The sequence below is a fragment of the Gymnoscopelus microlampas genome, assembly GCF_963454915.1.
Source record: "Gymnoscopelus microlampas genome assembly, chromosome: 11".
In the NCBI taxonomy this organism is placed as follows: Eukaryota; Metazoa; Chordata; class Actinopteri; order Myctophiformes; family Myctophidae; genus Gymnoscopelus; species Gymnoscopelus microlampas.
Genome location: NC_139948.1, coordinates 8,370,530 through 8,389,871, shown reverse-complemented (window position 1 = coordinate 8,389,871; position 19,342 = coordinate 8,370,530). Strand labels below are relative to the sequence as shown.

Sequence of the window (19,342 nt, the reverse complement as noted above, 5' to 3'; positions counted from 1 at the left end):
AGTTCTGGCCCAACTGCACTGGCTACCAGTGAAACATCGCATTAATTTTACATTTTTACTTTTTGTTTTTAAAGCCTTAAATGGCCTCGCGCCACAGTACATCTCTGATCTGGTTTCTGCACCTCCTGCCCTCAGGGTATAGGTGCATCTACCCACATGCTCCTTGCCATTCCCCCAACAAGCCTTAAAACTAAAGGTGACCAGGCATTTTCTGTTATTGAAAAATTGTTTGTTAAATTGTTAAATTAACGTTTACCTCTAGAAGTCTACATCCCAGGAACACGCTGGGCCTGTACTGTACATTTAGTTTTACCAAATAAACTGTTTTAATATTTTATTATGGTGTTATCATTGTATTATCTAGTCTAGTGATAACATGCTTGAATTTACCTGCAAGGATCATAGTCTACCTCACCCCTTCTGGTTTCATAAAACCTTTGTAATATTTAACATACTGACCTCTGCTAACCATCATACAATGACATAGTCTCCAGTTTGATACCGGTTTGAGTCATGTGTTGCATGTCTTTCTATCATCAGCTTCCTGTCTCTCCACACACATAGGGTGCGTTCGGAAATGCGCACCGGCAGCGTACTCGCATTAGTTTGTATTGGCCAGTGTGTTCAGTGCTATATTTCCAAACGCACCCTAAATAAAACAAAAATTACAAAAAAACAACAACATTATAACAGTAATTGAATCATATAATTCACATGCATTTTTTTAGTAGAGTAACCCAACTCTCAACCTTATTACTATTTATCTAATTTATACCGTAACCACTTTAAACCCTATTTACTGTAATACTATACAATGACCAGGGTTCTATACTAGGCTAACTCTTTCTTCCCGTACTCCAAACATCTTAGCAGGAAATAGCCGATTTGCAAGCTCAGAATTTGACGGGTTGTGATCGGCTTGTAGATCGGCTATTTCCGCTGAATGTTCACTACGGAATAAGGACACTAGGGTTCAAGTGGTTACCCCTCTATACTATAACAACCATTACAATTGGTTGAGTTAAAATCTCAAAAATGTGTCGTCATCATCATCATCATCATCATCATCATGTCTAACTCTGTTGTTCCAGAGTTACACTGATCTTCCCTGGTAACATCTTCAGAGGGAGAGTATCATCAGTGAAAATGTATGGAAAGAGTGTGTCAGTGAAAGTGTGTGTGAAGGTGTGTATTTGTGTGTTAGTATCAGGATCAGAGAATGACAGCTTTCCTTTGTTCCAGTCCAGCTGGACTCTGAACCTCTGAAGGCTTTGCTTCAATGAGAGATCAACGTTTGGCCCTTTTGAGGAGATTGCTGTGTATTTACCTTCACGTAACTTTATTCTCCAGAATTGACCCCCACCGCCTCCCCTCCTCTGAAAAGACTCCTCTATCACACCTACTGTCCAGGCTGTATTGTCTCCAACCTCAACATCCCAGCTGTGAGTCCCTGAGTTAAAGCCCTCTGAACCCAGGACAATGTGGAAATTGTCAAACCTCTCTGGGTTGTCAGGAAGCTGCTGTATCTCTCCACGTCTCACACTGGTCAGATCATCAGACAGGATGAGACATGAATGGGCAGTGTTGGGGTCCAGAATGACAGGAGTGTAGGAGACAATGTCCTTCATCTTGTTCCAGACTCTGAAGATCAAGTTGTCCAGGTGTTTGTCCTCGTCTATCAGTGCTCCTGAGACCGGCTGTGGGTCCTGCAGTGTGAACTGGACTTTTCCCGTTGTGGTCTTGTAGTTCTGCAGGAATGAGATGTGTTCAGCTCTCAGCTCCTCCTCTATGGCTCTGATTGTCTCTGAAAGCGTTGACATGTCTCTGTTCAGACCCTCAATCTTCTCCTTCATCATCTGACTCTTCTGCTGCTCTTCCTCCCTCAGTGCAGTGATCCTGGCCTCCTCTTCCTCTTGTAGAAACTGATGAAGCTTCTTAAACTGTTCCTTCATCTGTATCTCTGTGTGCCGGGTCTGGACCTTAATGTGTTCTGCTGTTTGATCATAGTCTGTTTTAACTTTATTAAAGACCTCCAGTTTCTCCTGTAAAGGCTTCAGTAATTTCTGGACTTCCTCTTTGTGATCCAGTGCAGCTTCATCAATGGGTCTGAATCTGTGGTTTGTGTGTTTTTTAGAATCTCGACAAACAACACACACTGGTTGTTGACATTCCAGACAGAAGAGTTTGAGTTTCTCATCATGCAGACTGCAGAGAGACCCTTTTGAAGCTCTCTGATGTCTCTGTTGTATGAAGGCCTCACACACGTTCTTCAGAGCCAGGTTTCTGGGCGGATCCACTGAGTGTCTCTCCTTACAAACTGGACATTCCTTTATTAACTTCTCTCTCCACCATTCCTGCAGACAGGTTTTACAAAAGCTGTGGCTACATGACAGAATAACAGGATCTTTAAAGATGTCACAACACACAGGACAGGAATAATCCTCTTCTGGGAGAGACGACTTGGAAGCCATTTTGTCTCTACAGTGAAGCTATACAAACACTCAAAATAGGAAATCAGTCAGTCAGTGGTTGGTCCCTCTGAATGTTTACTCTCACTTATAGAATCCTGGTTCTTGTTAAAGTCCATTCAGCTGACAGAGTCAGCAGCAGGTTCCAGTGGTCTGGGTCAGTATTCCCTCCTCTACCTGTGGAAAGACAGTCTGTCCTCCCTCACTCAGTGTGTGTGTCGACAGTGAGGAGTATGAGATATTTTTAACTCTATGAGTATGAGCCAGGACAGAAATAGCAAGACATGTCATCTCCGGTTTACTTCCCGTATCTGTGTGAAGTGGGCGGACGCCTTTTTAGAAGACAGGAACACGCACGCACGCACGCACGCACGTACGCATGCAAGCACACACACACACACACACACACACACACACACACACACACACACACACACACACACACACACACACACACACACACACACACACACACACACACACACACAAATCCACCCTCAATCTAATACGCATATACCGTATGCTCCACACATTCAATTGGTTGTATGAGATTCATCAAAGTTAGATATGTCTTTTATTATATTATTTTTAGTATATAGTATATCAGTACAATTTGGTGAATCATCCATCAGACAGACACATCGACCACTTCAATGCCCAACAAGTGTGATTTTTTCAAGTGTGTTTATTAATTCAACCTGCATGTCAAGAATACATTTATTAATGTATAATCTATTATATAAATATGTCTTAAATATAAGACCTTCAAAAATAAATTGATTAGAATAATGACAAGCAGCAAAATGAACCATTACAGCACTTTACTGGAGGATAGCAAGAATAATATAACAAATGAATGGGAAGTGTTAAATTAGATTATTAAAAACAGAACTGGAAAGCCAGGATATCCATCTCATTGTCTAAACAGCAATAATATAACGATAGATGATCTTATCTCAGAGGAATTTAATGGCTTCTTTGTTGGAATTGTTCCTACTTTGGCTGAGAGAATAGTAAACAGTAGGTTGTATAAATGAGGTAATTAAAGACGTGCACGTAACTGAAAGTATGGTTTTAAGGGGAACTAATGAAAAGGAAATTATATAAATTGTCAAAGAATTTAAGGATAAGAAGTCTACTGACCGTAACGGTATAGATATGTCGCTTGTTAAGAACATTATTGAATCTGTGGTGAAACCCCTTACACATGTCTGCAATCAATCTCGGACAACTGGTGTTTTTCCAAGTGAAATGAAAACCGCTAAGTAATTCCATTATATAAAGCAGGAGACAAACATATATTCTCAAATTATAGACCTATTTCTCTTCTCCCTCAATTCTCCAAACTATTAGAAAAAATATTCTACAAAAGGCTAGATGATCTTATCACTAAACAAAATATTCTGTGTGACCAACAGTATGAATTTAAACAAAAATAGAACCACCACACTAGCGTTATTGGATTTTGTTTGCAGAAATAACAACCGCTATTGAAAAAAAAACATATGATAAATAATATAGAAATAGAAAGAGTGAATGAAATACAATTTATTGGAGTGATTATAGATAATACATTAAGTTGGAAGCGACATATAAAGTATATTAAATCAAAAATATCAAGTCATTATCAGTATTATATAAAGTAAAATATATTGTAAATCAGTCATCATTATACCTTGTACTGTTCCGTCATACTCCCATACATTACTGTGTGGAAGTGTGGGGAAATATGTACAGAACAAACACAGATCCAAATTTAATTATCCAAAAAAAAAAATAAGGACAGTAAACAAAGCTGATTACAGAGAACCAACAAACCCACTCTTTATCCAACTGAACACACTGAAATGTAAGGACCTGGTTGATTTCAAAACCATCCAACTCATGTACAAAATAAACAACAGTCAATTGCCAAACAGTATCCAGAAGTTGTTTGAATGGAGGGAAAGTAAATATGAATTACCGGTAAGAGGAAAGTATATATAGACAATTAGATGGGTTGACCATTATGCTTTACTAATACAACAATGTATGATAAAATGATCTATTTAAAATAGTACAGTAGATACACTACAGTATGTCCTATTCTACAGTGTTAGACTCAAATCATGTAACAAATATATTAAAAATAAATACATATTGTATTATGCAACAAGTTCTCATAATAATAATATTAATAATATTACATCAGACATTATATAGCGCTTTTCTTTCTCATGCAAGTCTCCTGCCCCATTGACCCCAAAATTGTTAGGATGTTTCTACACACTATGTCAGGAGTGTTTTTCAGCACAATGCAGACAAGGACATCAAATCAAGAAGACAAGTCATCTGAAACATTTTAAATAGAGCTTGTGGAAGAGATAAAGTTTGCATCTATCTATCTATGCATTTAAGAGTACAAGCTTTAACACTAGAAAGGTGCGCACTGCGCACACAAATGCCCACCGGCACACTCCTATCGTTCTCCATTGTTGTGTATGGTGCAAGTGATGAGATTGTTCTGGTGTCAGTGTGCATGTACAGTATGAAAAGGTACAGGGCAATGGGGTAAAGCTGTGATAAAGTGATTGTACAGGACCAGACTGGGAACACAAATGGGAATGCACATGTCTGTCCAAAATGACGTGTTTGATGTGTTGTGATGTGTGATGTGTTTGTGTCTGTTTAGCATCGACCGCTCCTTTACCAAACATCCAAATAATGTTCAGAGGTTTTTTATGGGGTTTTGTTTGTGTTTCCTCATGAGTGTAAAGCTATAATCTCATCTGTAAATGAGTGTATCATCCATAATGAAACTTGTCACCCTTCATCACTCTACTGGTCTGATCACATTCCAGATTAGTTCAGGGGTTACAAGGTCATCATGCATGATCACGATGCTTTGTATTGTGTAATATGACCTGCAGCTATTCAACACAATTAGTGTTGAATAAATATGATGTTCTACTTACAACACCTGTATTGGAACTACCCCTAATTCAAATGTTGTGAAAATAGCAGATACACAAGCTCACATCCCGTTACGGGGCGACCCATTGTGAGCTTGTAAATCTGCTATATTTTCACTATTTCGGAAAATGACTGATTTTTTTATTTATTTAGGAAATGTTTGACATTTCAATACATTTCAATTTGTTGATATAAAAATAAACTGTACTTTGTAGCCTAGTTTGTACTTTTGAGGAGGATAGCGTGTGTGGAAAAACGTGGAGTAAAAACGCTAAGGAAGGCCTATATGTGCCGATACACGTCCATGTTTTGTAGAATGCTGCTGCGGATGCTTATTAAAGACTCCTACTTATAACACCTGTATTGGAACTATAGGTGTTATAGTTCTACAGGTTCTTAAGGTGTTGTAAGTATTCGTAGTAGCATTCTACAAATGTTAATGTTCCTATCATTGTTTTATAGTCAGGAATCTGCACTCAGTTTGACCATGCATGCCCTGAAGAAGGCCATAAAAGGCCCAAACATGTTTTTATTGTTCAAAGATTAACTAGGCTTTTATATTAAACCTTTTTGGAAGATGTGCCTCTTTTTTCTTTTTTTTTTGAAGGCTCCCCCTTTGTCTAACCAAAGAGCACCTTCTTATAGTAGTGGAAAGTAACTACAGTATGTGCATTTACTCAAGTACTGTACTTCAGTACAATTTTGAGGTATTTTTTTTACTTTACTGAGTATTTCCAATTTTCAATAATTTTACTTCTACTCCACTACAACCCAGAGGCAAATATTGTACTTTTTACTTCACTATAATTATTTTAAAAATGTAGTTACTATTTACTTTGTAGATTTTGATTATTATTACAAAACATACAGTAACCATTTCAGCATTTCGGCCATTTGAAAATAGCAGATCTACAAGCTCACAATGCATCACGATGTGACGCATTGTGAGCTTGTAGATCTGCTATTTAAAAAAATAATAAACTTGAAATAGGACATTCTGCATAATCAGTACTTTTACTTTTGGTACGTACTTTAAGTACATTTTGATGCCAATACTTTTGTACTTTCACTCAAGTCAATTTTGAAATCCGGACTTTTACTTGTAAAAGAGTATATCTATATTGCAGTATTGATACTTTTACTTAAGTAAAACATTTGAGTACTTTTCCACCACTGTTTGCAAGTATAGGGACGGACATAGCTGAATGGTTAGAGAGCCCGCCTGGGAAGCCAAAGGTTCGATTCCAGGCCTCAGCAATGTGTTGAAGTGTCCCCACTTAACCCCTAACTCAGGGGTCGGCAATAGGCGGCCCGCGGGCCGAAATTGGCCCCCCAGAAATAATATCTGGCCCGTGAGATAATTTTGAAAAAAAAAAAAAAAAAAAAAAAATATTTTTTGATTTTTTTTGGGGGGGAGGGATTTTATTTTTATACAGTATCAGACCGATATCTATTATATCCAAATACAGAAAGATACAGTATGAATGATTTACTGAAAAGTGTTATAAAAAAAGTATTAAAAATTAATGTTAAAATAATTATAAATACTTATTTCATAGAACCTGAACCCACTTTTGAAATCATGCACTCATAAACACGCATGCATTTTAAAGGATTTATAACATTTTATAGCTAGAGGAAAATGAAGAAGAAAAAAAAATCACCAGAAAAATCGCCTGTGCTGATATTTAAACCGGAAAAAATGTTGATTTATATTGGTCAAACAGAACCGAATTAGACCCAAATTAGACCCGAATTAGACCGAGTTAGACCCGAATTAGACCCGAAAAATTTTGCGCCCGCGCGCTTCGCACGCAGGCCCGGCCCGCGATGGAATGTCTGGGAGTGATATTGGCCCTAGGCTTATCTCAATTGCCTACCCCTGCCCTAACTGCTCCCCGAGTGCTGGCTGATCACTGCTCCTAGGATGGGTACAATGCAGAGGACAAATGTCACCTATATGTAAATATACAGTGACAAAAACACCCCAAGGTAGATAGACAGATCATTTTCCAGAAACAACCCCGCCCCATACATGACTGACAGTGACACACACACACACGCACGCACGCACACACACACACACACACACACACACACACACACACACACACACACACACACACACACACACACACACACACACAGACACACACACACACACACACACACACACACACACACACACACACACACACACACACACACACAGAGAACATGTGATCTGAAGGGGTGCCTCCCTGTTTAAACGTCTTTTTAAGAGATTGCACATTGTCACGCCACTTACTGTCCCTTCATTCTGAGGTACAGGTGTACATGTTGTGCTTTTCTGAAAAAAACATATTTTTTGTTTTCACTTTAAAAGTTGATAAATTAAGTGACGGTAAAATTGTATACAAGAGAAGAGACATACTGAAGAAAGAACAAACAGACAGAAGACGGACGTTTTGTATTACAAACTTCTGACAAGAGTGAGTAAAGAAAAAAGCAATAATAATGAGGATAATAATAATAACTGCATTATTATTAACATAATTATTATTATTATTGTTAGTGTTATTATTAATTACTATTATTATTATTATAATGATTTGACAGATGTTGTACAATAGACAATCATCGACATAGGACTCAATGTTCAAAAATGTGACAACATACAGACCAATTATTGTCGAGTCCAAGGACGTTTTTAAAATCCTCAGTTAAGACTCACCTTTTCTCCCCGGGTTTTTTAGCCCTAGTTGACCTTTTGATGTGCACTGATGTTTTGTCTTTAATCTGTGTAATGTTTTCTGTCGTGTTCTCACATCTTTTTGCTATTTTGAATTTAGATTTGAACTTGTACAGCACATTGGTCAACCATGTTGTTTTAAACGTGCTTCACAAATCAAGTTTGTTTTGATTTGATTTGAGTATTAAAGAATGGAGGTCTGCACAGGTCCAAGAACTAAGACTCGTTGTGAAACAGACCTGCGACTTTGTTAACCAAACCCAATTTGTATAAATCATTATTTTAAACAGAATCAGAATTTTAAAATAGTTATAAGAATATGTTTATGTCTCTCTCTGAAGAACCAATTTTTGGTTCCAGTTGGTACCTTTATGTTTGTGTGTATAAGAGGAGAGTGTGTTCTGAACAGCAATGAACAGTAACAATGTACTTGAGTGTTATACTAAAGTAAAACATTTGTAGCATTGTTTTTCTTTTGTAAGCTCTTGACTTTCACTCACATATTGTACTTTTAACTCCACTACATTCCTAGAAAGGGATGCTTGTGATCCAAACTTCAAACAAAAATACATCATGGATTAACCACTCAAGCCCTAATTCAAATTTGGTGAAAACAGCAGATATACAAGCTCACATTGTGTTGCAGTGCGACCCGTTGTGAGCTTGTAGATCTGCTATATTTTCACTATTTCTGAAAATGTCAGATTCTTTTAAGGAATCTATTTTCGAAATGTTCTACATTTCAATACAGCAAAATGTCAAAAAGTAAAGTTGATTTATGTCAGTTGCGAGAAACCGTTTCAAAGTGTCCAATAATACCAATAATAACCACAGTAACACTCCACAATCATAATCCATGGAAACACTTGATCCACAGCCTCACCATCAGACCTCCCCCTCACCTCTGATCAAAGTTAGGCTCCTTTGCATCAAACTATAGTGACACTGCATTCCTTTGAATCCTGCCATTCCCTTCATTAATTACTCATCGTGTACTGCACATACTGTAATTACCTGTTTTGAGACTTAGACTTAGACTCAGACTTTCTCACAAACCTCACCTTAATAGAAACCAAACCACAGCTATTAAAGTTGACTAACAAAAAACGAGAACTTAATCTCTTCATGACCTCAAGTAACACTGTCCTCTGAAAAGCCATCTGTCTATAATGATAATGAATATATTTATATAGCACACTTCCAGACAAGTCACAAAGTGCTTTACAGAGCAGAGTAAAAAGAACAATCACGATAAAACTTTGGATAAAAGCTATTACAGACGATCAGAGAATAAAGCAAGAGGCACAATAACCATATGAAGTATAATACGTACTCATTCACCTTTGCAGCCAAGTGGCCCTTTTTCTCCCAATGTAAGATGGAAGCACTGTCTGTACTGATAAGACCCAATTATTGAAATCCCAAACATGAATATATTTGGACCATGCCACATTTAATGCCTGTCTCAGGACTGCCAGCTGCGAGCATACGTACAGTGGATAACCTCCCAGTCTCCAGGTTTGCGAAAGTATAGCTAACCACTAACACTGACATCCCAGTTTTCAATTTTGGGAATGTCTTTATAGGCTAAAAAGAAGTGAGAATAGCTGATCTATAAGCTCATGCTGTGATGAGCTTGTAGATCGGCTTTCCCCCCCCCAAATAATAGAAAATGTATTTATTTTAAAATGTGTAGCACTGTGGAATAGAATAGACACTATGGCACTATGACTATATATTTAGGGCTAGGCCTATGTTATTCTGGTAATATTACTGATTTTGCGTTTGTGGAAAAATAGGACATACTTTATTACCAAGTAGCTACAGTATACATGAATTCTAGTAGTAAGTATAAGGTGGTAAAGTCAGTATAAGGCAAGATTACTTTGGTGACATGATTCTCTCTCCAGGCTAACAAAGGGCGGGTCGGCCCGTGTACACGGTAGCACTGAACCACTAATGGGGAAAGAACGGGAAACACAGGCCTGGCACCAAACAACAACAATACAAAACCATGCAGTGTCTGGGGTGCAGGCAGGCAGGCAGGCAGGCAGGCAGGCAGGCAGGCGCAGGCAGGCAGGCAGGCAGGCAGGCAGGCAGGCAGGCAGGCAGGCAGGCAGGCAGGCAGGCAGGCAGGCAGACAGACAGACAGACAGACAGACAGACAGACAGACAGACAGACACACACACACACACACACACACACACACACACACACACACACACACACACACACACACACACACACACACACACACACACACACACACACACACACACACACACGTGTCCCAAGACAGAAAGGAAGCTGTGTGGAATGTCTTTTTTTCTTTTTTACAATGGTGGTCTGGAAAACTTTTTATTTAACTGCTTTCTTTCTTTCTTTCTCTCTCTTTCTTTCTTTCTTTCTTTCTTTAGAATGGGCAACGCTGCAATCAACATCGATCACCCAACGACCCTGGAACATGGTCATCCGCAGCTGGTACGTGGCAAAGTAGTGAATAACACCTCCAACAATGTCCGACTGCAAAACCACCCTAGTACTTCTCAAGGCTGTGGTGCAACCATTAAACTGACGAAGAAGGACTGCCCTGGTCAACACTCTGAACTGTACTGCTACATCTACTATTTTGGCTGGAACTACGGAATATGCAGGTGGAAGACCAATGATCAAAATCTCCGGTTTGACCTGACATGGAGTGAGGAGTATGAGATGATAATCACCATTTATGAGTAAATGCCAATCTCTGTTTTGCCACCATTTGTATTTGTACTCATACCTTCTATTCAGGATTGATTGTGGTAATATATTGGTCTAATTAGCAGATTTATTTGTATTCATAAATATAATTGAAAGTGTTGCAGGTCCCAGGAGTGCAACCATGCAGACGTTTAAACGTGAATGAATCTGAACTTTAGGAAACAATAGGTGATCATTAGAGATGTGCTTTGTAACAATGATTCATTAAACCTATTTACTCCATATAACCTACATCTGTTAATGATTATTATGTCTTTATATACCGGTAATCACTGTCCATTTAATGGGATACACAAATGGCTTTAAATTAAAAACTGAGGAAGTTACAGGAGTTCTACTGGTGTCGCCCAGAGAGAGGAAACATTATGCCAAAAAGGCTTAAAATGTATTTATTTTTGTATATTATATTGTCACTGTCGGGCAGAAACCAACTATCTCCGTTCAATGAAAAGCATTAAAAAGCACTTCTGACTTCTGACTCCATTGGACTCTCAAACTGTTGTTCAAACCATTTAACTCCAACTTACGTTTTTGTTTTCTGTCTAACTTGGTCATTCTTATCAGTGATGGACAAAACAACTATCTCCACAATAATGATGAAAAACCTCCTAACTTGATGTGAGCTGTATTTGGGTAAATTGATGATAATATAATGCATTTAATATAATAATAATATAATATAACGTATTTGGGTAAAGTGATGATAATATAATGTATTTGGGTAAAGTGATGATAATATAAAGCATTCAAGTATCTGACAATGTATAAAGTCACCATACCAGCTTTGATGAGGCAGTGTTGTGTTGATGTCATGTTAAGTCTCTTCTACCGGAGTCTCCGCTGGTCGACAAATGATTGGCTTAGGAATGAAACCAAAACATCTCCATGAATTCAAGCTTCATGGGGTGTGTAATTGATAGAAAATAAGTCACTTTTTGGGGTGAACTACTCCTTTAATGTGCAACATTGTTTTCTCACTCAACAGACCAACATACAGTATAAGTGTAAACAGGGTATCTGCACAGGGTAGACCACCCAAAATGTAGGCTATTTGGCTGTGGACCCCCATGTCAAAATATTTTGTTCCAGGGACACCCCAGAAGTTGTAACATGAGTTAAAAATGTTCGCTTAAAATATATATATATATATATATATATATTCAAAGATTTGCGCAAATGTTCACGATATTTCAAAAATAGCAGATCTACAAGCTCACTATAGATTTCAAAGCTTGTAGATTTTCAAATCTACAGGCTATGAGATTTGAAATAAGCCATTAGGCTTTCATGGGCTTTTCAATCCTATTTAGTTGACCTTGTATTTTTTTTTTGTTCTGCAAACTTCTAAATAAAGTATTCAATCAATCAATCATATGAACACAAGCACCCTCTGGTGGCTGAAAGTGTGAACAAGGTTACTAGTTGATACTACTTCTCACTTCTTTTACTTGTAATGGAGTATTTCTTTTACATTGCAGTATTGATACTTTTACTTAAATACACAAATACTGTACTTTAGATAACTAGACAATAAATAATCCCAAATTTCCCAGTGGCCAGCACGTCCCTGTGAAGGTTTCACATCTGTCATTTCTCAGCGCTAAACATGATCTACAGCCTTCTTTGTGCCCACATCCTCTCCTCTTGTGATGTTCTCTACACCACAGCAGACAGGGCTGTTAGCTGCAGTTTCATATGTACCAACACACACAACCATCGACCACTTCAATGCCCAACAAGCGTGATAGTTTATACATTTATTAATGTATAATCTATTATATAAAGATGTTTTAGAATTTAAAAAAAAAAGACCTACACAAATAAATGTATTAGAATAATGACAAGCAGCAACATGAATTATCACAGCACTTTACTGGAGGATAACAAGAATAACAATATAGCTGCAAGCAGCGATAATACGGGGCCAGTGAATAGAGAGAGAGAGAGAGAGACATGGAAACGGAATAGATTGAAGAGAGAGAGAGAGTGACATGGAAACAATAGATTGATGAGAGAGAGAGATGGAAACATAATGGTTTGATTGGACATCTCAACCTACTGCCATTAACAGGATTCGAACTCTCAACCTTCAGACTAATAGGCTGCAACACTACCTATAGTGCTATAGCTTTGTCCAGGCTGATATTGTCTGTTGAAGATCATAAACTCTTGCCTTCTTTCATGAACCAAGCCCCTGTTTCACTAACACTAAGATCACTCGTTCACAAACCATTTACCAATGAAGAAATTGTACATCTCCTCAGAACCAAAACTAGTGAAAGTAGCCGATCTACAAGCTCACAAACCATGAAAAGTTGTGAGATTGTAGATCAGCTATTTTCAGAATGAAGTATGTCATACGTTGAAAAAACATACTCTCAAATAAGCATTTCAGATTATCTTTACCATTTGCACATGTATTCATTGATACAGTCATGTTGTTTGCAATTCAACTTAAATTAAGTCTGCATCAAGTGAGGCTTGAACTGGCGACCTTGAGATTGTGAGGCATTCATTTAAGGGAGACGCCATTGGCCCAACAGACAAGTAACTGTGAAAAAGGAGATCACACAGATGATACAGTTTCACGCAAATAGCTGAAAAATCCTGGGTTTAAGTGTTTTTCAAACTGCTCAAAATTGCGGACAATCTAAGGGCGGAGCTTACTGGTCAAATCGATACGTGTGTTCCTCATGAGTCAAGGCACATGTGTAAGCAAGTTTCACGACTTTCGGCCAAACGAGGCATGACTTATGCCTGTTTAAAGTCTGCATTTTCAAAAAATTGCTATAGCGCCTCCTTTTGGCCAATTGGAGTAAGATTGGTTTCAGTGATATTTGGAATGACCCTGTACATTTCTGCAAAGTTTCAAAGAAATGTGAGTCTGCATGTATGTTTTAGGCACAGATGAATAATTTTCATAAAACTGTAATAGTTAAAATCTATCTCCTCCTGGGATTTTTGAGCAATCTGCACGAAACGTTTACCACTTGAACTTAGGACCTCTGCCTACAAAAATTTCCAACGGATTTTCCATAAGTGAAAAAATGCAGAAGTTAGGAGCCAATGACTGTTTTTCATATAATTCAAAATGGTGGGAGATCTAAAGGTCAGAGGTCAAAAGTCAGACCACGAAAGTTGTCGGGCATGAAGAGACGCATGTGTGTATTGAAGTTTCATGGTTGTAGGTCAAACAGGGCATGAGTTGTACCTGTTCAAAGTTGGCATTTTCAATTGAGTGCCATAGCGCCACCCTTTGACGAATGAGTGTGAGAATTATTTCTTGGTAGTTTTTCATGAGCATCTACCATATGGCCGAGTTTCGTAAAAAGCGTATGCACGGTTAAGCCAGAACTGGCAAAAACAAGTATTTTTCAAACTGCTCAAAATTGCGGAAAATCTAGGGGCGGAGCTTAATGGTCAAATCGATACGTGTGTTCCTCATGAGTCAAGGCACATGTGTAAGCAAGTTTCACGACTTTCGGCCAAACGAGGCATGACTTATGCCTGTTTAAAGTCTGCCTTTTCAAAAAATTGCTATAGCGCCCCCTTTTGGCCAATTGGAGTAAGATTGGTTTCAGTGATATTTGGAATGACCCTGTACATTTCTGCAAAGTTTCAAAGAAATGTGAGTCTGCATGTATGTTTTAGGCACAGATGAATAATTTTCTTTAAACTGTAATAGTTAAAATCTATCTCCTCCTGGGATTTTTGAGCAATCTGCACGAAACGTTTAGCACTTGAACCTTGGACCACTGCCTACAAAAATTTCCAACGGATTTTCCATAAGTGAAAAAATGCAGAAGTTAGGAGCCAATGACTGTTTTTCATATAATTCAAAATGGTGGGAGATCTAAAGGTCAGAGGTCAAAAGTCAGAGGGTGAAAGTTGTTCAGCATGAGGAGACGCATATGTGTATCCAAGTTTCATGGCTGTAGGTCAAACAGGGCATGAGTTGTACCTGGTCAAAGTTGGCATTTTCAATTGAGTGCTATAGCGCCACCTTTGGACGAAAGATTGTGAGAATTATTTTTTGATCGTTTTTCATGACCATCTACCATATGGCCGAGTTTCGTAAAAAGCGACAGCGCGGTTCAGCCAGAACTGCGAAAAGTGGCAGAAGAAGAAGTGACAGAATAATGCGAATAACAATACGTGTCCAGAGCAGAGCTCTGGCCCCGTAAGCTGGCCCCGTAATAATAAATACATGGGAAGGGTTAAATGATATTATTAGGATATCCACTATTAGGATATCCACAGCAATAATATAACGATAGATGACCATACTATGATCTCAGAGGAATTTAATGACTTCTTTGTTGGAATTGTTCCTACTCTGGCTGAAAGAATAGTAAACACAGGTAGTATAAATGAGGTAATTAAAGATGTGCACGTACTGTAACTGAAAGTATGGTTTTAAGGGAAACTAATGAGAAGGAAATAGAAATTGTCAAAGAATTTAAGGATAAGAAGTCTAACTGACCATATGTCGCTTGTTAAGAATATTATTGAATCTGTGGTGAAACCACACATGTCTTACACATGTCTGCAATCAATCTCTGACAACTGGTGTTTCTCCAAGTGAAATGAAAACCGCTAAAGTAATTCCAATATATAAAGCAGGACACAAACATATATTCTCAAATTATTGGCTGATTTCTCTACTCACTCAATTCTCCAAACTATTAGAAAATATAAAAGGCTAGATGTAGCCTTATTATGATTATGATCATTAATGCCTTGTGTCAGTTAGTTATGTTTGTATGTTTTGTGTGAAAATAGCTGATGATCATGTGCTAAAATGCTCCACTGTACTACACTGTACTACTCCATGTAGCCAATCCTAAAGCCTGATTTATACACACACATATATATATATATATATATATATATATATATATATATATATATATATATATATATATATATATATATATATATATATATATATGTATATATTTTTTTCCCCCCCATCCAACCAGCCCTCTTTATTTTTTAAGATTGATCATATGGTGATTAACTGACTTACAAACACAAGGCATAATTATTTCAAATAGTAAATGTCCTATTCTACAGTAGTAGATTGAAATCATCTACCTCTTAAAAACCATTTACAGCAACAATTGTCATACAGAGTGGAATCTAGTGCTTTAACATTCAAAACTTAAAACAAATTGAATCATTGTCATAGAGAATTGATTTTAGAACTTGAATCCCCACATTAAAGTCCGATGCAATACAACACTTGGAGCTTTAAATCAATACAGTATCCTATTTCGCAAATCATGGACTTGCTTATGTTATATGATGCTAATCTGATCTGACATGATTTTCAGCCGGGCAGGGATCATATCTCTCTGACAGGTCATAGAATGTGTTGTCAATATATCCTGCAGCCTTAAACTGACATCAGTAGAATTCAAGGATTCCATTTTTGTTCTTGCTGGATCCATTGATATCAATGTAGATGTTCCCCTGCTGTTCAATGTATTTACCATGGAGGAAAATGACGTAGTCTCAACTGAATATGTCAGTAAATACTTTTTGAGTTAAAGCACATCGTTTTGTCAAGTGATGTTATAAAAAGGGTCATTTGACAAAGTATAAATGAACCCTTAGACCCACAATACCTCCAGAAGTCTACACCTCAGAAACACACTGGGTACAGCTTTACCAAATAAACTGTTTTCGTATTTCAATATTTTATCATGGTGTTTTCGATGTATTTTCAGGGAGTCAAGTGATAACACACTTTAATTTCAATTAAATTCAAATGTTGTACAGAATCATAACAAGTTTTCTCAAGGCACTTAATACACCAAAGCCTGAGACGAGGGGGGAAAAAACCTGAAAACCCCTGAAAAAATTTAAACAATCAATGATTTTTTTCATTAAAACTTTTTTAGATGTATCCAAGTGATTCTATATTTTATGAGTAAACGTAGAAGTACAACAATAAAAGTATCATATTAGTCTGGTACATTGTATGATAAAGTACACCAACTCCTCAACATTATTACTGTTGATTTAATGTATACCTTAAACCCCCAACACATAATTACAATAGAAATTAGAATTACTAGAACATGTATAATAGACAATGGACACTAGCTATGGTCTGTAATTTTACAATTACTGATTATTGAATATAGACAGTAGATATGATCCATAACATGACATCATCATCACCAAGATATGTTGATGATATCTCACTACAGTAGTTTGTCATCATCATCATCATGTCTAACATTGTTCTTCCAGAGTTACACTGATCTTCCATGGCAACATCTTAAGAGTATTAGAAGTATGCTCAGTACCAATGAATGGAAAGAGTGTGTCGGTGAAAGTGTGTGTGAAGGTGCGTATGTGTGTGTTAGTATCAGGATCAGAGAATGACAGCTTTCCTTCAGTCCAGTCCAGCAGCACTCTTATCCTCTGGGGGTTCTGCTTCAATGAGAGAAGAGCAACTGACCAGTCTGACCCTGATGAATATTGTGCTCTGTATTTACCATCATAGAATAATATGCTCCAAATTTGACCCCCGCTGTCACCCTTCCTCTGGTAAGACTCTGCTGACACACCTAGTCTCCAGCGTGGATTGTCTCCAACCTCAACATCCCAGCTGTGACTCCCTGAGTTAAAGCCCTCAGAACCCAGGACACGGCTCCAGTGGTCAAACCTCTCTGGGTTGTCAGGAAGCTGCTGTTTCTCTCCAAGTCTCACACTGGTCAGATCATCAGATAGGATGAGTTTTGGATAGGCAGTGTTGGGGTCCAGAATGACAGGAGTGTAGGAGACAATGTCCTTCATCTTGTCCCAGACTCTGAAGGTCAGGTTACCCAGGTGTTTGACCTCGTCTATCAGTGCTCCTGAGACCAGCTGTGGGGTTTGCAATTTTAACTGGACTCTTTTCATTGTGATCTTGGCGTTCTGCAGCAATGAGACGTCTTCAGCTCTCAGCGCCTCCTCTACGGCTCTGATTGTCTCTGAAAGAGTTGACATGTCTCTGTTCAGACCTTCAATCTTCTTCTTCATCATCTGACTCTTCTGCTGCTCTTCCTGCCTCAGTACAGATATCCTGGCCTCCTCTTCCTCTTGTAGAAACCGATGAAGCTTCTTAAACTGTTCTTTCATCTGCATCTCTGTGTGCCGGGCCCGGACCTTAATGTGCCCTGCTGTTTGATCATAGTTTGTTTTAACTTCATTCAAGACCTCCAGTTTCTCCTGTAAAGGCTTCAGAGATTTCTGGACTTTATTCTTGTGATACACTGCAGCTTCATCAATGGGTCTGAATCTGTGGTTGGTGTGTTTTTTAGAATCTCGACACACAACACACACTGGCTGTTGACATTTCAGACAGAAAAGTTTGAGTTTCTCAGCATGCAGACTGCAGAGAACCTCAGACCCTGTTGAAGCTCTCTGATGTCTCTGTTGTATGAAGGCCTCACACAGGTTCTTCAGAGCCAGGTTTCTGGGTGGATCCACTGAATGTCTCTCCTTACAAACTGGACATTCCTTTATTACCTTCTCTCTCCACCATTCCTGCAGACAGGCTTTACAGAAGCTGTGGCTACATGATAGGAGAACAGGATCTTTAAAGATGTCACAACACACAACACAGGAATAATCCTCTTCTGAAAGAGACGACTTGCAAGCCATTTTGTCTCTGAGTGAAACTACAAATACTCAAAACAGGAACTGAGCCAGTCAGTCTTAGTCCCCCTGAATGTTCCCTGAAGTTTACTTTCACTTAAAATCCTGGTTCTTTTTAAAGTCCATTCAGTTGACAGAGTCAGCAGGAGGTTCCAGTGGTCCAGCTGTGGAAAGACAGTCTGTCCTCCCTCACTGGAAGTTGTGTGTTCTAACTAACTATCTAACTGTCTCTGTGTCGCGTGTCGACAGCTGAGGAGTATGAGTCTCTGTTTCCTGCTTTCTGTCAAGGTATATAAAAAGAAGGTACAGACATTTAAGTCATTTTCGTCAGCAGGGAGCCAAACTGCAGCCCTGGAACACATTGGAGCCTATGAGAGGTGGACCAGATTAGAACAAACTATTTCTGAACGACTGCAACCTTTGTGAAATACTCGGTCCAGGAAAAGAAAAGAAAACATATCACACATTGTTTTCTGCTGTGTTGTTTTTCGATGGGTACACTGTATGAATTTATTGATCTATCTAAAGAGCTAGTAAGTTTCTGAACATGCCAAAGTATCGCGAGACAACCAAATCTCGATACTGCAGAGCCAGAAACCAGTGTTGCCATGACCGCTTATTATAAGCGACTTTGGGCTTATTTGTCTGTGAAGAAATATTGGTAGTTGCGGGTTGTGTTTTTTTGGGCATGTTTCTAAAGTGTAGTTGCTTATTTGGGCTTGTTTTACAAATTTAAAATTATTTTAACCAGTGGTTCTCAAATATTTGTATGTCATG

At 38.2% G+C, this 19,342-nt stretch overlaps 1 protein-coding gene and 1 long non-coding RNA gene across 2 annotated transcripts; one reads left to right on the top strand and one right to left on the bottom strand.

The window, feature by feature from the left end:
* Positions 1 to 1,055: 1,055 nt before the first annotated feature.
* Positions 1,056 to 18,738, bottom strand: LOC311054541 (uncharacterized protein). The gene is made up of 2 exons (XM_084070553.1): positions 17,180 to 18,738; positions 1,056 to 2,489 (listed from the first exon to the last, which is right to left on the bottom strand). Exons 1-2 carry the CDS (start codon positions 18,569 to 18,571, stop codon positions 1,074 to 1,076), a joined length of 2,808 nt encoding a protein of 935 aa, XP_083926679.1. The 5' UTR covers positions 18,572 to 18,738; the 3' UTR covers positions 1,056 to 1,073.
* LOC311054977 lies at positions 7,715 to 10,959 on the top strand. The gene is made up of 2 exons (XR_014601744.1): positions 7,715 to 7,891; positions 10,570 to 10,959. It is a non-coding gene; the product is annotated as an uncharacterized lncRNA (long non-coding RNA).
* Positions 18,739 to 19,342: the final 604 nt, after the last annotated feature.

Excerpts from the sequence above, each read along its gene's own strand:
- LOC311054541 (XM_084070553.1), bottom strand. The coding sequence starts at position 18,571 with ATGGCTTGCAAGTCGTCTCTTTCAGAAGAGGATTATTCCTGTGTTGTG. Across the intron at positions 2,490-17,179 it reads TGTTGCCATGGAAGATCAGT|CTTCACTGTAGAGACAAAAT; the intron begins GTAACTCTGGAA and ends GTGTTTGTATAG.